Consider the following 21335-nt stretch of genomic DNA (forward strand, 5'->3'; position numbering starts at 1 on the left):
AAACACTGAAATACTGTGACAGTTGATCTGATAACCCACAAGTGATACTAAGTGACTAACTTGTGGGATACACTGGACAATGGTATGATTCACATTCTGGGCAGGACGGACAGGGAGAAAAGCTGGATGGCATGATATTTCATCACTCTTCTTAGAACAGCATGCAACTTCAAACTTAACAACAGTTTATTCCTGGAATTTTCCATTTAATACTTTTGGACCATGGTTGACTGATCAGAGAAACCACGAATAAGGGTTAACTACTTATTGCTAAGTAATTTTTTTTACGTAGCAAATAGATAACTAACATATGCAATAAAGGTAGAAAGTGAGCCTGGGACATTTTGCTCTGAAAGCGCTCAAAAAATGATGACATGTCAAAATGACAGGAAATTAGCCTGAAGGGGCTATCAGTCAAAATTATGACAATATATATTTCTAAAACTATTATTTTGGAAAATTTCAAAAACACTCACTCTGTCATTATTGTTTCATTGATTTCCCTAACTTTTTTTTCTTCTGTAGCATTTTAAGGCAAGTTCTTGGTATATCATTTCACTCCTAATATTTAAGTATGTCTCTAACAGATGAAGATGCAAGAATAATTAAACTTTACATCTCCAACAAAATTAAACAATAATTCCTTATTATCATTTCATACCCAGTCCTAGTTTTCTTAATCTCTACTTTTGGGAGTCTTTCCTATATTCATATTTAATGTAATTCTTAAAATGGTTAAATTTATGTCAGCCATTGGGCTGTTTGTTATCTATATATCTTATATCTTTTTTTCTCCCCTCTTCGTCCTTTACTGCCTTCTTTGCAGTTAAACATATTTTAGTGTGCTATTATAATTTCTCTGTTGATTTTGTTTTCCTTTTTTAGGTATGAGTGGTTGCTCTAGGGATTACAATATACTTCTTCAACTAATTACAATTTCAGATTAATAATGAATTAATTATAGCAAAATACAGCAATTTTACTCCAAGAGAATTCTATTTCCTTTATCCTTCTTTGTGCTATTGTCACGTATCTATATATATTATAATATTAATATTACAGTGCTATAATTATTGCTTTAAATAATCTCATGTCCCTTTAAAAACTAATATATATATATTTTATAAATATATATATATTATATATATATATAATATACACAGCCTTTTCTATCCACCCACATATTTACCATTTCTGGTACTCTCTATTTCTTCCTGTGGATTACAGTTTCCTTTCTTTACAACTTGAAGGAGTTCTTTTAGTATTTCTTTTAAGGCATCTTCTAACAAGTCTCTCAATCTTTGTTTATATGGGAATGTTTTTATGTTACCTTCATACATGAAAGATAATTTTATCGGACTTAGAATTCTTGGTTGGCAATTTTGTTGTCTTACGGTGTTTGTCATTCTACTGTCCTCTGGCCTTATCTGTTTCTGGTAAGTCAACTGCTAATCCTATTGCTGCTGTCCTCCACATGAGTTCTTTTTTTCTTGCTGCTTTCAAGATTTCTTGTCTTTGGCTTTCAACAGTGTGACTACCCTGTGTCTAGGGGTAGATCTTTTGTGTTTACACTATTTGGGTTTTGTTAAGTTTCCTGGATCTGTGGATTAATGCTTCTCATCAAATTTGGGAAATTTTTGGCAATTACTTCTTAAAATGTTTTTCCTTCTTGTTTCTTTCTCTTACTCCTTTCTTTCTAGGACTCCATTACACAAATTTGGTGCACTTGATGTTGTTTCACACATTTCTTAAGCGCTGGTTCATTTCTATTCGTCTTTTTTTCTGTTTTTTCAGAATGAACAATTATTAATCTTTCATGTTTACTGTTTCTTGTCACCTCAAATCTGCTGAGCTCATCTAACACATTTTAAATTTGTTACTGTACTTTTCAACTCATAAATTTCCATTTGAAAAACTGGAATTACTGAGACTCCCTATTTCTTGTTATATTTCCCTGTAATTCTCTGTGCATATTTTCCTATAGTTCTCTGAACATATTTATAAAAAGGCCTCTGAAGTATTTGGTAAACCCAATGACTGCACCTAGTGAGAAGCCGATTCTATTGTCTACTTTCCCCGCCCTGAGTATGGTCACATTTCACTGTTTTATTTGTTTTTTGCATGCCTCCAATTTTTCTGGAAAAGTGGACATTTTTGAATATCTTATAACTACTATGTATTTAAAAATTACTTTTCTAAGTTTCATTTTAACAACTCAATCTTTAACTTAAACTGTGTAGTTTGTCCCTCCCATGATGTGTGGCTTCTCTTTTGAATTTTTATTCTTATTTTTGTTTTTCAGCCTGTCTTCCTGGGAGTCTCCTCTGTGTTTCAACAGATCACTGGTCAGCCAATGATTTGGGCAGAGGTTGTACTCGAATGCTCCAAATTTATAAGGCTCCTGCCCTCTGAGACCTAATCTGTTTGTGGGATAGACAGCACATTCAATGTTCAGCCAGTCTGTAAGTTTGCTTGACTTTTATTTTCCATTGGGTTCTCTCAGGTTTCCCAGTCATTCCCATACATTCCCAGGGATGTATGAATAGTTTATTAATCCTTTTATGGCTTTCTCATTTCCAGCTTTTTTTTGTTAGATTCTTGGCTGGTCCACTATCCTTACCAACTGCACACACAATCTCTGAATATCACAGACATAGCTTTTCGTTATTTGTTTCTGCCATTTCTAGTTGACAAAGTGTAGACTTTTCCCACTCGTCCCATATTGAGTCTGCTTCCTTTGAGAGCAAAGCAGCTGGTTTTTGCATACAGTGCCAGTCTGTAAAACTACAGATGTCATGAACCAAGCTTGTGGGTTCTGTGTGTATTGTAATCTTAAGCAAGAAAGTTGTAGACTCCTACAGCTTTAACCTGAAGCTTCAGCAGTTTTTCAAGAATACAAGCATACCTCATTATATTATGCTTTACAGATACTGCTTTTTTAAAAACAAAACAAAACAAATTGGAACTTTGTGATAACCCTGTGTTCAGCAAGTCTATTGGTGCCATTTTCCCAACACCATTTGCTCACTTTGTTTCGGTGTCACATTTTGGTAATTCTTAAAATATTTCAAACTTTTTCACCATTATTATCAAATCTTGTTATGATGATCTGTGATCATTAACCTTTGATGTTACCAATTAATTGTTTGGGGGCATCAGAAATTACATCCATATAAAATGGGGAACTTAATAAATGTGTCTTACTGCTCCACCAACTAGCTGTTCCCCATCTCTCCCCACTCCTCAGGCTTCCCTATTCCCTGAGACTCAATATTATTGAAATTAGGCCAATTAATAACCTTACTAACCCCTAATAAGCCTCTAAGTGTTCAGGTGAAGAGTCATACATCTCTCACTATAAATCAAAAGCTAGACATGATTAAGCTTAGTGGGGAAGGCATGTTGAAAGCTGAGACAGGTCGAAAGCTAGGCCTCTTGAGTCAGTTAGCCAGGTTGTGAATGCAAAGGAAAAGTTCCTGAAGGAAATTAAAAGTGCTACTCCAGTGAGTACACGAATGATAAGAAAGGGAAACAGCCTTATTGCTGATGTGGAAGAAGCTTTAGCGATCTGGATAGAGGACTGAACCAGCCACAACATTCCCTTAAGCCAAAGCCTAATCCAGAGCAAGGCCCTGTCTCTCTTAAATTCTATGAAAGCTGAGAGAAGTGAGGAAGCTGCAAAAGAAAAGTCTGAATCTAGTTCATGAGATTTAAGAAAAGAAGCCATCTCCATGACAGAGAGTTCAAACTGAAGCAGCAGCTGCTTGATGTAGAAGCTGCAGCAAGTTATCCAGAAGATCTAGCTAAGGTAATTGATGAAGAAGGCTACACTAAAGAAAAGATTTGCAACGAAGACAAAACAGCCTTATATTAAAGAAGATGCCACCTAAGATTTTCATAGCTACACAGCTGGTGACTTTAAGTTAAAACCAACGCTCATTTGCCATTCTGAGAGTCCTAGGGCCCTTAGAATTATGCTAAATCTACTCTGCCTGTGCTCTATCAATGGAACAACAAAGTATGGGTGACAGCATATCTGTTTACAACATGGTTTAGTGAATATTTTAAGCCCACTGTTGAGAACTATTGTTCAAAAAAAAAGATTCCTTTCAAAATATGACTGCTCACTGACAATGCATCTGGTCACCCAAGAGCTCTGATGGAGATGCACAAAGAGAATAATGTTGTTTTCATGCCTCCTAACACAATATCCATTTCGTAGCCCACGGATCAAGGAGTACTTCTGACTTTCAAGTTTTATTAGTCAAGAAAGATTTTGTAAGGCTATAGCTGCCATAGATAGTCATTCCTCTGATGGATCTGGGCAGAGTCCATTGAAAACTTTCTAGAAAGGATTCAGCAATCTAGATGACACTAAAAATATTCATGATTCAAGGGGAAGAGGTCAAAATATCAACACTAACAGGAATTTGGAAGAAGTTGATTCCAACCCTCACGAATGATTTTGAGGGGTTCAAGACTTCAGTGGAGGAAGGAAATGCAGATGTGGTGAAAACAGCAAGAGAAGTAGAATTCAAAGGAGAGACTGAATATGTGACAAATCTCAAGACAAAAACTTTAACTGATGAGCAGTTGCTTTGTATGGATGAGCAAAGAAAGTGGTTTCTAGAGATGGAATCTACTCATCGTGAAGATGCTGTGATGACTGTTGAAATAACAACAAGGGATTTAGAACATTGCATGAACTTAGTTGATAAAGCAATGGTAGTGTTTGAGAAGACTGACTCCAATTTTGAAAGAAGTCCTACTGTGGGTTGAATGCTATCAAACAGCATTGCATGCTACAGAGAAACTGTTTGTGAAAGGAAAAGTCCATCAATGAGGCAAACTTCATCAATGTCTTATTTTAAGATATTGCCATCAGCAAAAAGATTGCAATTCACTGAAGGCTCAGATAACAGTTCGCATTTTTTAGCAATAAAGTATTTTAAAATTAAGGCATGTACTTTTTTTTTCGAGGCATAAGGCATTGCACATTTAATAGACTATTGTACAGTGTAAACACAACTTTTACATGCATTGAGAAACCAAAAAATTGACGTGACTAGCTTTACTGTGATATTTGTTTTATGGTACTGGTCTGGAAATGAACCTACAATATCTCCAAGATATGCCCATAAATGTTTCTCAATTTATTTTTCTTATCTTTAGTGAATTTCCAGAGCCCTGATATGGGTTTTGATAATTTTTCCAGTTTTATACCTTTTTTTCTTTATTTTTCGGTAGAGAGGAATTGCCTACCTGTTCACACTACCAGAGCCAGTTTTTCCATCTGTGATTATCTCAATTCATTTTGAACAGCAATAACACCTGCATCATTAGCCCCATATTACAGGTCAGGAAATTAACAAAGAAAATAATCAACTGTCCAAAGATTACATAGATGCTAAATGGAAGAACTTGCAAAACTAGGCAGTTTGCCTTCAGAGCCTTTCTGCACTTTTAACAAATATGAATGTGAAAATTCTTAAGATACTAGAGTAGAAGCAGGCACAGGTGTTATAGGAGTATGGATGAAAAGAATCTATTTTTGGAACCTGAGTAGAAAGGATATAAGATGAACTACCACAGCATATATCATTTACAAAAATTCCATGTTTCAGGGCTACATGTATCAGTAAAATATTCAAATATTTAAGTTAATTACATTAAAAGTTTTTTTTTTTTTGGTAGATTCTCACTAATATAACTTACTCTCTTGCCGGTACCCCTTCCCACTGGAGGATGTGCCTCAGCAGCTTGACGAATTGTACAAACCATTAGCTCTATAAGAGCACTCTCCTGACGGTCAGACATTGCTAAAGTGAAACAAAACACATCAGTGTGAGTAGGTAGTTTTAATAGCCATGTATCAAAAATGAACATAATTATAAAAAACTGCAGCCTATTACTTAAAGACTAATGTAAAGTTCTAGTCTTTGTCCTTTTTCTTTTCTTAAGAATAACATGTTCCTGTCATAAGTCAAACAAGAAAGAGATAGACAAAGTAAAGGAAAAGAGGATAAATTCTGGTTTCTTTTAATACCTGGCCTCCTGTAATGTCATACTTCTGAATTAGACAATGCCAAAATTTTCCTTCTGTACCATTTCAAAGCTCATGTAAGAAAGATATCATGTAAGATATCCTTCTTCTTTTTTTTTTAGTAAAAAAAGAACATATCTTTTTTTTTTTTAAGCTCTTTATTGGAATATAATTGCTTTACACTCTTGTACCAGCTTTTGAGGTACACCAAAATGAATCAGCTGTATTTATACATATATCCCCATATCCCCTCCCTCCCGCAACTCCCTCCCACCCTCCCTGTCCTGGTCCTCTAAAGCATTACCCATCATCGAGTTGATCTCCCTTTGTTATACAGCAACTTCCACTAGCTATCTATTTTATAGTTGGTAGTGTATCTATGTCTATGCTACTCTCTCACTTCCTCCCAGCTTCCCCTTCGCCCCCCCCTCCACACCCCCTGCACCAGCCCTGTGTCCTCAAGTCCATTCTCTACATTTGCATCTTTATTCCTGCCCTGTCACTGGGTTCATCAGCACCATTTTTTTTAGTTCCTATATATATGAGTTAGCATACAGTATTTGTTTTTCTCTTTCTGGCTTACTTCGTTCCAATAGATTTTGAATATCTTTCAAGTCACATGACACACATGAATACTTATATTAATTATAAGCTATTAAATAATTTGTGTTCCACAATTTATTCAACCTTCTCCTAATAACATTCACTCAAAATTTCCCTCAATTTTTGTCACGTTTATAAACAATGAAGTAATAAATATTATAAATACACATAAATTCATGTAACTGATACTTTTATTTCTGTAGAACAAATTTCAAAAGCGGGAGTAATAAGTCAAAGGTTAAAATCTTGGTACTATTAAAATCAATAAGGTTACTTACTGTAATCCATACCTCAAACTGCAATGATGAGAATGTTTGGTTCCTCATATCCCTGCCAGCACTGGATGTTATAAGTTCCTTTATTTTTTGCCAATCCAGTGACTGAAAATGATGTTTTGTTATTTTGCTCCTGCCTAAGCACTAATTAGTGGAGTGTATCTTCTTGTTTATTAGTTTAAAATTTTTTTTGGAGATTTTTCTATGTTTATTCTCTGATAATTTTTCTATTGTTATTCACCTTTCTTGGATTCTTATATAGTAGTAGTATCAACTTTGTCTTAAACGATGCAAATATTTTCTCCCACTTTGTTTTTACACTCCTCATGGTATCTTTTGTCATAAATTATTCACTTTTACAAAGTCATATCTGTATTTATATGTTTTATGGCTTTCAGATTTCTCTTTTCTTTCCAGTTTGAGAGAGAATTAACATACAATACCATATAGGTTTAACTTGTACAGCATGATGATTTAACTTACATATATCATGAAATATGATTACCACAGTAAGTTTAGTTAACATCTATCTTTTCATATTGATAAAAAAAAAGGCTTCTGGGTTTCTTGTATTGCTTTCAAAGATCTCTTTTCTCCTAGAGATTATATTGATAGAAATATATTTTCTCCTCTCTCTGTCTCTATTGCTTGCTTTAACATCTTTAATCTGTCTGAAATTTATCTCTGCTGATAGTATCAAGTATGCGTCTGTTTATTCCGACCAGATGCCAGTTATGCCTCTACTATTGTTAATTAAAACAGCTTTCCTTGGTTTATTTGAAATGTCACCTTTTAACATGTTGTGGGTGCTCATATATACTGAGATCTATTTCTGGATTCTTTAGTTTCACTAATTTGTCTATTTCTATTACAATGCCACACTGTTTTGATTATAGCAGCTTTATAATGTTATAATACACCTTAATGTGTAACTTAATTCAACTAATTTGAATATTTAGTTGAACAAATTTCCCTTATCTAGTCCTTTACCTAAAAAATTTCTGATTTCTATAAAAGCTAGTAGCAAACAGTTTATTATTTTCTACGTGTAAGGCACAGTTATAAGTGATTTATATGTATTAACTTGTTCTATCCTCAAAACAATTCCAAGAGATAGGCCTTAGGGTGAAGGGGAAGCTGGGAGGAAGTGAGAGAGTAGCATAGATGTAGATACACTACCAACTGTAAAACAGATAGCTAGTGGGAAGTTGCTGTATATCAAAGGGAGATCAACTCGATGATGGGTGATGCTTTAGAGGACCAGGACAGGGAGGGTGGGAGGGAGTTGCGGGAGGGAGGGGATATGGGGATATACGTATAAATACAGCTGATTCACTTTGGTGTACCTCAAAAGCTGGTACAAGAGTATAAAGCAATTATATTCCAATAAAGAACTAAAAAAAAAAAAAAAGAGAGAGAGAGGGATAGGCCTTAATATCCTCACACTTTGCAGTTGGGGAAAAGGAGCCACAGAGAGGTTAAATAACTTTTCAAAGCACTCAGTTAGTAGTAGAGCCAAGATATGAATCCAAGTTGTCTGAGTCCAAGGTCTATGCTCTTAAGCACTATGCTATACTGCCTTTTTAATATAAGCTTAAAATTCTACATAAACTTTTATTTTTTAATTTTTATAGCAGTATAGCTGATTTACAAAGTTGTGTTAGTTTCAGGTGTACAGCAAAGTGAATCTGTTATACATATACGTATGTCCACTCTTTTTTAAGATTCTTTTCGCATACAGGCCATTACAGAATACTAAGTAGAGTTCCTGGTGCTATACAGTAGGTCCCTATTAGTTACCTATTTTATATATAATAGTGTGTATATGTCAATTCCAATCTTCCAATTTATCCTCCCCACCTCACCTCCTGGTAATCATAAGTTTATTTTCTACATCTGTAACTATTTCTATTTTGTAAATAAGTTCATTTGTACCCTTTTTAAAGATTCCACGTATAAAAAATATCATATAATATTTGTCTTTCTCTGTCTGACTTACTCCACTCAGTTTATATAAACTTTAAAATCATTTTGCTTAGTTCCTTCTCTCACCTCACCTCCCAGAACTCTCTCAAACCTACTGGAATTTGAACTGGTATTTTTAAGAAGATTACACATTACATTGGGAAGAACAGACATTTTAATAATCTTTTCATCCAGGAACATGATATAGCTCTTCATTTATGAGATCTTGACATTATTTAATGAAACATTATGATTTTCTTCACACTGATTCTGTACTTTTCTTGTTGAATTCATTCCTATGTATTTTATTTTATTTATTTATTGGCTGCATTGGGTCTTCGTTGCTGCACATGGGCTTTCTCTAGTTGCTGCGAGTGGGGGCTACTCTTCATTGTGGTGTGAGGGCTCCTCATTGCAGTGGCTTCTCTTGTTGTGGAGCACGGGCTCTAGGCACATGGGTTTCAATAGTGCAGCACATGGGCTCAATATTTGTGGCTCATGGGCTTAGCTGCTCCGTGGCATGTGGAATCTTCCCAGAGCAGGGCTCAAACTCATGTCCCCTGCATTGGCAGGCAGATTCTTAACCACTGCACTACCTAGGAAGTCCCCTATGCATTTTGAGGCTATTTTGAATAATTTTATCTATCACTCTCCCTCCTTCCTCTGTTCTTTTCTCTGTATACTTATTTATGTTAAAGACCAATTAAAAAAAAAAGACCAACAGATGTGGGGATTATAGAGAGAGAGAACTAGGCATAAATTAAAAGAAAAAAATATTAAGCTTTAGAAGGTGAGAAGTTTGTACTGATTATTTCAAAATAAACTGGGGCAATAGCATTGAAAAGGCAAACAAAGGCATAACATCTTATCCCTTATTCCATACCAAAAGCATCCTGAACAGGAATATGTATGTACATCTTAAGTCAATCATTTTTTGTTTTAACATTTTAATTGTGATAGGAAAAACACATGAACTTTAGCTTGTCTTAGGAAAACCACAAGAAACAACTTCAGCTTTCCACTTATACTCCCTGATCCAATGCTTAATAATATGAAAAAGCTTTCTATGTAATAAAACAATCAAGTTTCTATGATTCTAGAAAAAATTTCATATTTTGTCACATTTGGCTGGGAAAAAAGGAATGAAAGATTGTCTGTGAACTAAATGCATTTTCTATTATTCATGAAAAAAATCTAGTTCTATGGAAAGTAAGGAGAAAGAGAAAAATTTATCAAGTACAGAAATATCCCCATACATTAAAATCCATATATTAGTGTTGAAGAATAACTCAACCTTACACAGTGTCCAATGTCATAAATTTTATTAGTTTATAATTTAAAACCATCCATTCAGATACGGTAAACTCAAAACAGTTGAAATTTAATTGAAATCTCTTTGGGGATATGACAGCAAAACCAAATAATAAAACTAAAAACAAAGCAAGCCTTAAGCCATAGACGAAAGCCAAATAGCCACAATGATAAAAAGGAATGGATGGCTGTTTGCACTATGAATTTTGAACAACCACACAACTTTCTAAGTCTTCAGAAACCTCTTTACACATCATCTCCATCTTCTCATTATTGATTTCAGTCTTATCACCTTGAACTCTGGCTATTCTTCTTAATACCACTGAAAAGAAACACTAAAAAGTCAACGATGACCTAAATCTTCATTTAAAGCTCATGGTCTCTGCATAGTCCTTTTTCTCCTCTGCAATACATGATATAATTAACCATAAGTCTCTTGACCATCCTCTTTACTGGGCCTTCTATAGCGTACAATTATCTCCTATCATTCTTTTTACACAGCTTGCTCTCACTCTTTCTTGCTCTTCCTGCTTTTGTCCCCTTCCTATCCACAATGTTTAAAACTCACCATGGGCTTTTTTGTTTCTATAATCTATCACCATCTCTTTTTTAAAAAAATTTATTATTTATTTATTTATTTATTTATTGGCTGTGTTGGGTCTTCATTGCTGCTCAGCCTTTCTCTAGTTGTGGAGAGCGGGGGCTACTATTCCTTGTAGTGTATGGGCTTCTCATTGCGGTGGCTTCTCTTGTTGCACAGCATGGGCTCTAAGTATGAGGGCTTCAGTAATTGTGGCACACAGGCTCAGTAGCTGTCGCGCATGGGCTTAGCTGCTCCACAGCATGTGGGATCTTCCCAGACCAGGGACTGAACCCATGTCCCCTTCATTGGCAGGCGGATTCTTAACCACTGCGCCACTAGGGAAGTCCCTATCATCGTTTTTTATATTTCACTATCATTTCTAGTAGAGACTACTGCAAAAGTTATCTAATTGGTCTTTCTGCCTATTCCAAATCATGCTGACAAAAATAATTTTTCTTAAAATACGAATTTGATCATATCACCCCCTTGTTTAAAATCTTTCAGTGGGGGCTTCCTAGGTGGCGCAGTGGTTAAGAATCCGCCTGCCAATGCAGAGGTCATGGGTTCGATCCCAGCTCCAGGAAGATCCCACATGCCGCGGAGCAACTAAGCCCGTGTGCCCAAAAAAAAAAAAAAAAAAAAAAAAAAAAAAAAAAAATCTTTCAGTGGCTCCCTATTACACACTTAGAATGAAGTAAATAAATCCACTTATGAACTTAAATGTTCTACATCATCAGACTTCTGCCTCTATCTCATCTAGTGCCTCTGGCCCACTGTGTTTCAGCTATTACAGCTCCTATAATATAACAATATCATTCATGCTTCAGATATTCCGCAATTGCTATTTCCTCTTCTAGACAGCTTTTTTTTGACACTTCCCATGGCTAACACCCATATCCTTTAGATTCTTAGCCTCCTTAGAGAGATCTTTCTTTTGGGGTTCAATCTAAAGATGGACCCCTTCTTATTGTTGTCAGCCATCAAAGATACTTATTAACTTTTAAAATTATTCATTCTGACCACTTGAATGTAAGCTCCATATGGGCAGTGAGCTGACCTTGTTTAAAAGTATACCCTCAATGGCCAGTGGGAAGCTGCTGTATAGCAAAGGGAGTTCAACTCGAGGATGGATGATGCCTTAGAGGACTGGGATGGGGAGGGTGGGGGGGACTCGAGGGAGGGTGGGGAGGGAGTCAAGGGAGGGAGGGAATACGGGGATATGTGTATAAAAGCAGATGATTGAACTTGGTGTACCCCCCAAAAAATAATAAAGAAATAAATAAAATTAAAAAAAAAAAAGAGTATACCCTCAGTGCTTAGTATAACAGCACATAGAAGGTAGTCAATACACATTTTAAAATTATAAGTGAATTAATGATTCCTGATTTAAAGAATTCCACTTATCCACATTACTTCACCCATCAACTGGAGCACAGAATTCTAGCATTAGAAATGACCACAGAGGTTTATCTAATCAAAGAGGTTTTTTAAATAAATGAACAAGCTAAGACCCAGAGAAGTTAAATGACTTAATTATGGCCCTGTTTTTACCTGATTATCTGTTATCCAGACCTTCACATTACACTAAAAATTTATCCAACAATTTGATTTTGCTGTAGAATACACATACACCCCCCTGAAAACCTTGTCCCTTAAAAACACTGCAAGGCAGTCTTACAGCAGTTGTGATTTATTTACTATTATTTTTCTTTTCCATTATGGTTTATTACAGGATATTGAATACAGTTCCCTGTGCTATACAACAGGACCTTATTGTTTATCCATTCTATATATAATAGTTTCCACCTGCTAGTCCCAAACTCCCAATCCAATCCCCCTCCCCCAACCAGCAACTACAAGTCTGTTCTCTGTGCCTGTGAATCCATTTCTGTTTCATAAATAAGTTCATGTGTGTTATATTTTAGATTCCACATATAAGTGATATCATATGGTATTTGTTTTTCTCTTTCTGACTTACTTTGCTTAGTATGATAATCTTTAGGTTCATCCATGTAGCTGCAAATGGCATTAAGTCATTCTTTTTATGGCTGAGTAGTATTCCAATGTATATGTACGACATCTTCCTTATCCATTCATTTGTTGATGGACATTTAGGTTGTTTCCATATCTTGGCTACTGTAAATAGGGCTGCTATGAACACAGGGGTGCATGTATGTTTCTGAGTGACAGTTTGGTTTGGATATATAGCAGTTGTGATTTAAATTGCTACTGGTAGTCTTTTGAAAATGTCTGTTCCCCCAAATTTTAGTTCTATATTCACAACTGCTAACTAGATTTTCATTCACTGGAATATCTATCACACTTAACTCACCTAAAGTATAACTTAATTTCTAATCAATCGTAAGAAAATAAATTACTAATGGCATTTTGTTATCATAAAATATAGCAAAATAGTAGCTCAGAATATTGATTTGGATGCCACTCCATACCAGAGCTTATATATGGCATAGCAAGCGTATGGACAAACGTATGAAAGTAAGTTGAATCATGATTACAAAACCGTTCTGGACTTGTTATGCATAAATTCTCCAGCCTTGCTGTTCCAGATTCAATCATACCCTAAAACTGGTTAACTTAAATCTTTTCCCCCACTTAACAACTCACTTTTCTAGCTAAGATCAAACCAACCAAACCAAGCCAAACCAAATGAAACCAAACCAAACCAATCTCTTGACTGAAAGTTAAACCCAATGTCAACTAAACTTAAACCACAAAGAAAAGCTAATAATACATAATTACTTTAAGAAGGTAGATCCATCTAGAACACCGTGATGACTGACACATATAGTAATTACTATTTTCTGACACATCTTATTTAAATGACGGTAAAAAGTTAACAATACCAAATCATAGCACCTTGGCTCTTCTTCCCTTAATTTATATCCCCTGCCTCCCTTCTCCTGGGAAATAACCCTATCGAGCATAGAGTGACAAAAAGAAAAATGGCTTGGAATCATAAATGGGAAGCTCTAACCTACTATGATAATTTGCTGTTTCCACGGCCACAAGCAAGGAAGGAACATGGATGAAATATACTACTAAATACTATGCCAGGCATTGTGCTCAAGTGTTGATTGGGCTGTAGTGATTAGAAAGGAAACTGATTTTACTAGAGAAAATATTAAGATTAGTTAGAAACAGACTTATGAAGTTAGTGAACTTAGCAGGAACACGTATAGGTAAAATAAAGAGAATGTCGAATGTATGTCCATATTCCTCTGATCACTTCTAAAGTGAAAGGAATCCAGAGTACAGCTGAAAGTCTGACCTAGTGAGCAGAAGGTCCTGTCAACTTAACAGAGCCATTTTCTTAGCAAAGATATGGTGGGAAAAAAGCACATGCAAATAAAGTAAATAATAATCAGAGGTGGAGCCAAATATACCATAATAAACTCTACCTTGAAAGCAGCTCTGGGAAATTTTGAGGAAGGATTTGTGTTATGAATTAAGAATGAGGTTGTGAGGAAAATATCTTGAATTTAAAAGAAGCAATTTTAGCCAGTTTACTGCAGTGTATCTAGGTATAATGTGTACGTAGCTGTTTCTCTCACCGAATTTTGTCAAAGCCAGAGCAGATAATACCAATTAGCTCACTGCCTGGAAAGAACACTGGGGGATGGTCACTATCCTGTTTAGGCAATCTATCGCAGGTGACGGCTTATTCTGCTCTTATATCGCAGAGGGTTGAATCACACAGAAGAGTAGGGGAAACAGAATAGGGAATCAATAGTATACTATTTCATTTAATCTTCATAACAATTATATAAGGTAAATAAGAAAAAGAATCTATAAATTATAAAGAAAAGGAAGCTAAGGATCAGAAAAAGTGAAGACATAAGTCACAAAGGATAGAGTTAGAAATCTGAATCTGTTTCTTTTGATTCTAAAGTCCATGTTTAGTTTATTACAAGCCTCACATCAAGGTATCATCTGCCTTCTAGGTCTTTGTATGGATTAAATGAAACAGCAGTTCTTTAAACTATTATTGTGGGCTAGATTGAAAAACATGCTATATAGAGGAAAAAGCGTTGCTAGTTTTAAGGAGCTAAAATTCATATAAGCTTTTAGAATATAAACACTTTATTAAGTATACATATCCATTTTGCTGTTCTTGTTATTACAGAGTGTAATATAATAAGATGCATACTTCAGAAATGATCAATATAGCAATTATTTCTCCCTATTTTTTGAATAGCTAGATGAGAGACTTTATTTTTGATTTCCTGATTTTAATATTTAGAAGAATATAACAAAAGAGGGGATGATTGTGGTCTAATTAAATGCTTGTATATGAAAGGCTAAGTACACATATATAGCAAAAAGATTCTGGATGCACTTTTTTTTTTTAACATTAAGTATGTCAGTATTTTGTGTCTCAAATCAGCATAAAGAAAACATTTTTGAATGCTACATGACATTTATAGGATTTAAAAAACTTGTGTGGCATGCATGGTAGTAGTCTTAATATAGAGACACCCTTGCTTGTTACAGGAAACAAACTGTTCTCTTTGCAAAAAAAAACCCCACACAGTATGCTTGCATATACTCATTTTTAAGGAGTGATCTATATAGGGCAGTATGATTATTAATGGAAACCCAAAGCAATATGTAAATCAATTAATCGAAATACTGTACCTTCCTCTCCTTGAACAGGTTCTTCTAATAGCAATTCTGTCATACATTCCCAGTCTTTCAACAGTTCTTGAGAGCTCTCCCACAAACTGTCCACCAAGTAGGCGGCATGTTCGTGTAACTAAAAATAACAAATCAAATGTGATTGAAGGACATTTAATGAATAAATTACTAATACTATATTGAGTTATTAAGCCATTTTCTTCATAATTAAAACTGCTTGGTCACAATGTTTCCAAAAGCTACTTAGAGAAATATATATGTATACACACACACATACACTTTTATTCCACTGTTGATAATGGGGATGCAATATATAGACTCAATTTTTTAAAATAGTAGTAAGGTTAAGGATCTCCTAGTCCAATGACATGATCAATTGATGAGGAAACTGAGAGTACAACTAGTTAACAGAATTCCTGAAGTTATAAGTTGGATTTAGGGCACTTTTCATTACTCTTGGTTTGTCCCTACAATGATTTTTTTTTTTTTTTTCTTAAAGAAAATCAATTACTTTCTCCCAGAATTCCATTTGAAACTTTGGTACCAGCCTTACTTACTTTTTATCTCTGTCATATTGGTTAAAAATGTAAGTCACTCCATCATTCCGCTTTTCCACTCTCATTTCCACTTAACTCAATGATTCCCCATCTCACCTCACCTCCACTATTTGCTGCTCATTACTTCTGACAATTTTCTTTGAGACCCATGTTCCCACAGTAAAGAAACTCTCAAGTTCCTCATCAAACATTTCACACTGAACTCTTTACCACTTGTCAGTCATTGAGCTGTGAAGAATATTAATTTCTTTAGTGAAGTTCTTTAGAAAAGGTAAGTAGAAGTGTTGGCCATGTTCTAGTTTCTGCTACTTACAACTAACTTCTCTACCCTTGTTATAAAAGTTTTATCACCTCTAATTCTCATGACAACCAGCTAAACCACATTCTAGATCTATGTTTTTCAAATTTTAGACTGCAACCCATTCACTGGCTGTTAAAAATAATTTAATGAATTGAGACCAAAGTTTCAAAAAAGTGAAACGCAGTAAAAAAAAAACGTACAGCACATGGAAGGTTAAGTACTATTTCATATTTCAGTTATATGCCCTTGTATTTGTGAGAGAAATGGTTTTTGCATCATGAGGAGTGAGTGAGGTCTACCAATGTGTGAAAGTCACTATCTACTGATATCCTGGCACATCTGGCACGTGAGTTGCTTTTCTTTCTCATTCCTAATTCTATCATTATTCTTAACTTCTATATAAATTTTGATGACATATTTAAAGCTCTGCCTCATTTGACCTCTTGAATGTTATACTTCATTTCCACTGCATTTCAAATCTCACATTCTGGCTTCTGAAATGCCTCAGGAAAATGACATACACACGCATGCACACACGAAACCACCCAGTTTCCCAATGTTTTTTTGTCAAAGCCAGAGTAGAACATACTGATTAGCATCTCTGCTTAGAAAGAAGATGGGCAAAGGTTTGCAGCCAGATATGTTCAAACTTTCTAAATCACATATCCTAGAAAAATATCCTCAGACCATCAGTAACATCATTCCAACAGTGACAGGCACAAGTAGTGCATAACCTGGTGTCAAAAATGAAAACTGGCAGCAAAAAACAGAAAAGCCAATAGTTCAAAAAAATGTAGGTCATTAAGCCGATGCTGAAGTGGAGTTATTATTTAGTGGGTACAGAGTTTCAATTTAGGAAGATTTTGAAAAAGTTCTGGAGATTGAGGGCAGTGGCAGCTGCACATCCATGTAGAATGTACTTTATGCCAATGAACAGTGAACTTAATAATAGTTAAAATGGTAAATTCTGTTACATCACCAAAACTAAAACAAAAACCCTATGCTGAATAAACTTGCTTTTATGCCTGACATACTTAAACATGTCTATAGAATAGGTATAAAAAGTTCACAATTATATTTGTGGTGGGTTATACCTTCTACATATATCCTCTCTGTCCCTTTTAATGCTTTTAGTCCTCAATTCTGGTTTCTCTTATATGATATTGTCCCTTCAGCTTTTTGTAAGCATTTCTTAATGACATAAAGCATTTATCCAGTTTGTTTACTTCCTGTGTCAAATTTTTGATTAAGGTGTGTTTGTAAACACACCTTTTCTTTATTTCAATCCTAAATGACAATCTGCCTTTTTAATAAAGCATGTTAGTCCATTCACATTTATTGAGATTATAGATGTTGGCATCTGCTTCCCCGTGCTCTCCTGATGACATTTTCTTTTCTTTTCTTTTTTAAATCTGTGCTTCCTGCAGAGTTTTATTTTCTTATATTTTTTTCCATCACCAAGATCACCAAAAATAATTTTCAGATATCTGCCTTAAGCTTCACAGCCATATTATTTAGGCTTATTTTCATTTTTTCAGATTTACTTGCTCACCACCAGTATTTCTTATATTCCTTATTTTCCTTTTATTGCACTCATTTTTCATTTTGCTAGAAAATATCCTCAGGTAATACTTTGCACATAGGGTACATAGGTAATAAACATTTTAACTGCATATCCTTTGATTAGTTCCTCCCCTCCATTCTCTCTGTTTTCTTTACAGAGTTTCTACTAGATAATTTAATAAACTTTCTTAATCTGTACTTCCTGTCTCTTAATTTCTCTCTCATACTTTTCATTTCTTTCTTCTTTTGCACTACTTCCTAGAAAAATCCCCTGATCTATAGTCAATCTTTGGTTATGCCCATTCAGGTCATTTAACAATCCATCTCTCCCCTACATTCTGGATCATGGTTTTAATTTCTAAGAACCCTCTTCCTCTTTCCTAATTGCTTCTTCTTATATCTGTAGGCATCAATCAAAAATTTTCATCAGTACGTTGGGCCTTGTGCTGCTTTTTCATGGCATGATTTTTTTCAAGTTTCAGTGTTTCTTGGTTGCCAGTACATAGATATTAATGAATCCAGACTCAAGAATACTGGTAGCTAGAATCCTTTTCTTGAGTCTGATTGCAAGGTCCTAGCTTCCCTGGTTATGAAGCAAAGTGGAAAAACAGGATCTATAATCAGGCAGGCTTTTCCTCTAATTGCAGGTACGCACTTTGTATTATGAGTGCAGTGTCCCTACCAGTGGCCATAAATTATCTGGGGTATTTATTCACTACTTTGCTTCTCAGACCAATGCCCACATCCCAAAAGCCCGGACCAGCATCTCCCCCTTCCTTCCTCCCTTTCTTTTTTTTTAAAATAAATTTATTTATTTTTATTTATTGGCTGCATTGGGTCTTCATTGCTGTGGGTGGGCCTTCTGTAGTTGTGAAGAACGGGGGCTATTCTTTGTTGCGGTGTGTGGGCTTCTCATTGCAGTGGCTTCTCTTGTTGCAGAGCAGGGGTTCTAGGTGCGTGGGCTTCAGTAGTTGTAGAGCATGGGCTCATTAGTTGTGGCTCACAGGCTCTAGAGCACAGGTTCAGTAGTTGTGGCGCACGGTCTTAGCTGCTCCATGGCATGTGGGATCTTCCTGGATCAGGGATCGAACCCATGTCCCCTGCACTGGCAGGCAGCTTCTTAACCACTGTGCTACCAGGGAAGCTCTGGACCAACATTTCTAAAATGAGGAATAAGCTCAGCTGAAGGACAGCCACTTTATTACTACTGATAAAGCTTACCTCCTTCACCAGACTTTGTTGCTCTGATCTTTAATGTATTCCAGATTTCTACCAGAAAATCTCAAAAAAATTTTCCCTATTTTTGTCTCCTGTGGGGGTATGGGTTACTTAACTCTACTGGAATTCACAGTCATTTACTTTACAGCTTCCACAAATTCCTTACTGCCTGGTTCAGTTGGATGAGTTGCTGGCACAATTCAAGGCTTTAAATAGTTTAGTTATACTAGTATTGGCATTTTAAAGGATGACTTTTCTATGTCTTAAACTAAGGCATATTAAAATTTAACTCAAGAACGTTGTCATTGTTCTAGAAATTCTTTGCATCTATATTCTCAATATAGATGCTAACTTCTTTGACCATTTCCTCTTTCTGACTGTAAGATGCTGGCTTAGTACAATGCATTCTGTTAACACCAATAACCACTTATTTCCAACTCAACGTGTATACCAGCAGGACATGATAATGTGTTGGCCCTTAATTTTCTGATTAAGAGTTTCAAATTCACCAGTATTAGTGACAACAATCAGTATAACATGGTCTGTCAGGAACTGGCTTGATGTAATATTTATGACATGGTCTTCCTGTCTTGGGGCATCTGTGTTGGCCACATAACTTGCTACTCTCAAATCTCTACAAGAATACCAGGTAGATCCATGTTTGAGAAAAAAAAATTTAATGTGGCCAGCAGGGCAAAAGGTTACAATTGCCTTTCATATACTTCTTACCAAGGACCTTCTATTGGTAGTGAAAGATGAAGCTATAAGAAGGAAGGCCTTGAGGCATTCTCAATGGCTATAAAAAAAACCTTGGGAATAAAAAGGATCTGGAACCCAAAGAATGGAACAAAAGTTTACTCTCTAAAAACAGTATTTGGTATCATAATTTTATAAAAACAGCATGAAAATCAGGTATCTGCAAGCATTCTTTGTACTCCTTAAGCAGCTCATTAATGGATAAAGTTATTGTAGAGCAAAATAAATAATCAGAATTAAATTTATTTACAGATTATATAACATAAATTGAAATTATACTTATGTCTAGGTGAACTTTACCCTGCTTTATCTAAATATAATTTATTTTACAGGGTTTCCCCTAATCTTGTATATAACTAACTAATCTCATTTTCCTGGTGACTTTAATTACAATTTTTTGGGTGTGTACCCATTCATCTTTGGCTTCAAGGTTACTTGTAAATATTTTACCTTATGTTTTTTCCACCTGCTAACTTCTCTGTCAGATAGTTAAATACACTAAAGGAGCTTACCGTACAATGGACTCTTACATTTATTTCTTTTATGAAAATCATTTACAATGCAAATATCCATTTCAAATTATTAAACCTAAAATTTCTAAATATTCTTATATTGGGTTTTATTCTCTGCTGAAACAGAGCCAGTTATTGGTGAATCTTGAAGAACATCTTAAAAAAAACAAGAAAAAGTTATCACTCTGTGGGGATTTCCTGGTTATAACAATAATATGTCTTTTAACTTTGTCTTAAATGATTGTCATAATGAGCCTCATCATTCCATATGCCTAGAAGAACAGTTACCATACTTCTAGATTGTCCAGAGATGTTCTGGGTTATGATTACTGCTTTGGAATAATTATTAATAGCATCCTTGTCACTCTGAAAAGCATCACAGTTGGCACAGTAAGTATTATGGTCACACTACTTATAGGGAAATCTGGACTCATCACATACAAGTACCATTTATCCTCCTATTTGGCATATATCTCAAATAGACAAGGTATTTTTTTCACTTGAAACAAATGACTGCTAAAAAGGTTGTGACTGCTTAACAATGTCACTTTTTGGTACAAAAAGAAAGAAAAACTAGTTTAGGCAGATCTCTTAATCTCCATTATTTCACCTGTAATTCACGTATAAAAGAGGAAGACTACTCCATGGACTGCAAACCTCTTTCAATTCAACATTTTAGAATTCTATTACTAAAATGTTACTATTTAACATCCTTGTGAAACAAAGGAACAGGAATGATAATCAGTTCAGTTAATTTTAGTTAATTGATCAGTAATTCATCTATAAGCTGGACTGATTCTACTTTATGATTTTTAAGGTCTCTTTCAATTCAAATTTTTATGAGTCTAAAATATTACTAAAACACGTTACAGTAAAACAAGAGGAATTCAGAATAAGACATAATCAGAATCCCACCATATTATAAGACGATGGCTTTAATAAACATTCAGCTCAAGGTATACATTAGTATTACAAAATAAGAAGAGAGATTT

The 21335-nt window shown here is 35.0% G+C and overlaps 1 protein-coding gene across 4 annotated transcripts in view; it reads right to left on the minus strand.

Moving 5' to 3' along the window:
• The window catches only part of STAG1 (STAG1 cohesin complex component), a 401388-nt gene that overhangs the window by 61952 nt on the left and 318101 nt on the right, over positions 1–21335 (minus strand). For all 4 annotated transcript variants that reach the window (XM_057738186.1, XM_057738184.1, XM_057738185.1 and 1 more), the window contains 2 exons: positions 15437–15554; positions 5716–5819 (listed from right to left, as the gene is read on the minus strand). In XM_057738186.1, coding sequence (XP_057594169.1) covers positions 5716–5819; positions 15437–15554 — 222 coding nt within the window. The remainder of the gene's footprint in view (positions 1–5715; positions 5820–15436; positions 15555–21335) is intronic.

Source organism: Hippopotamus amphibius, chromosome 6 (genome assembly GCF_030028045.1).
Source record: "Hippopotamus amphibius kiboko isolate mHipAmp2 chromosome 6, mHipAmp2.hap2, whole genome shotgun sequence".
Taxonomy (NCBI): Eukaryota; Metazoa; Chordata; class Mammalia; order Artiodactyla; family Hippopotamidae; genus Hippopotamus; species Hippopotamus amphibius.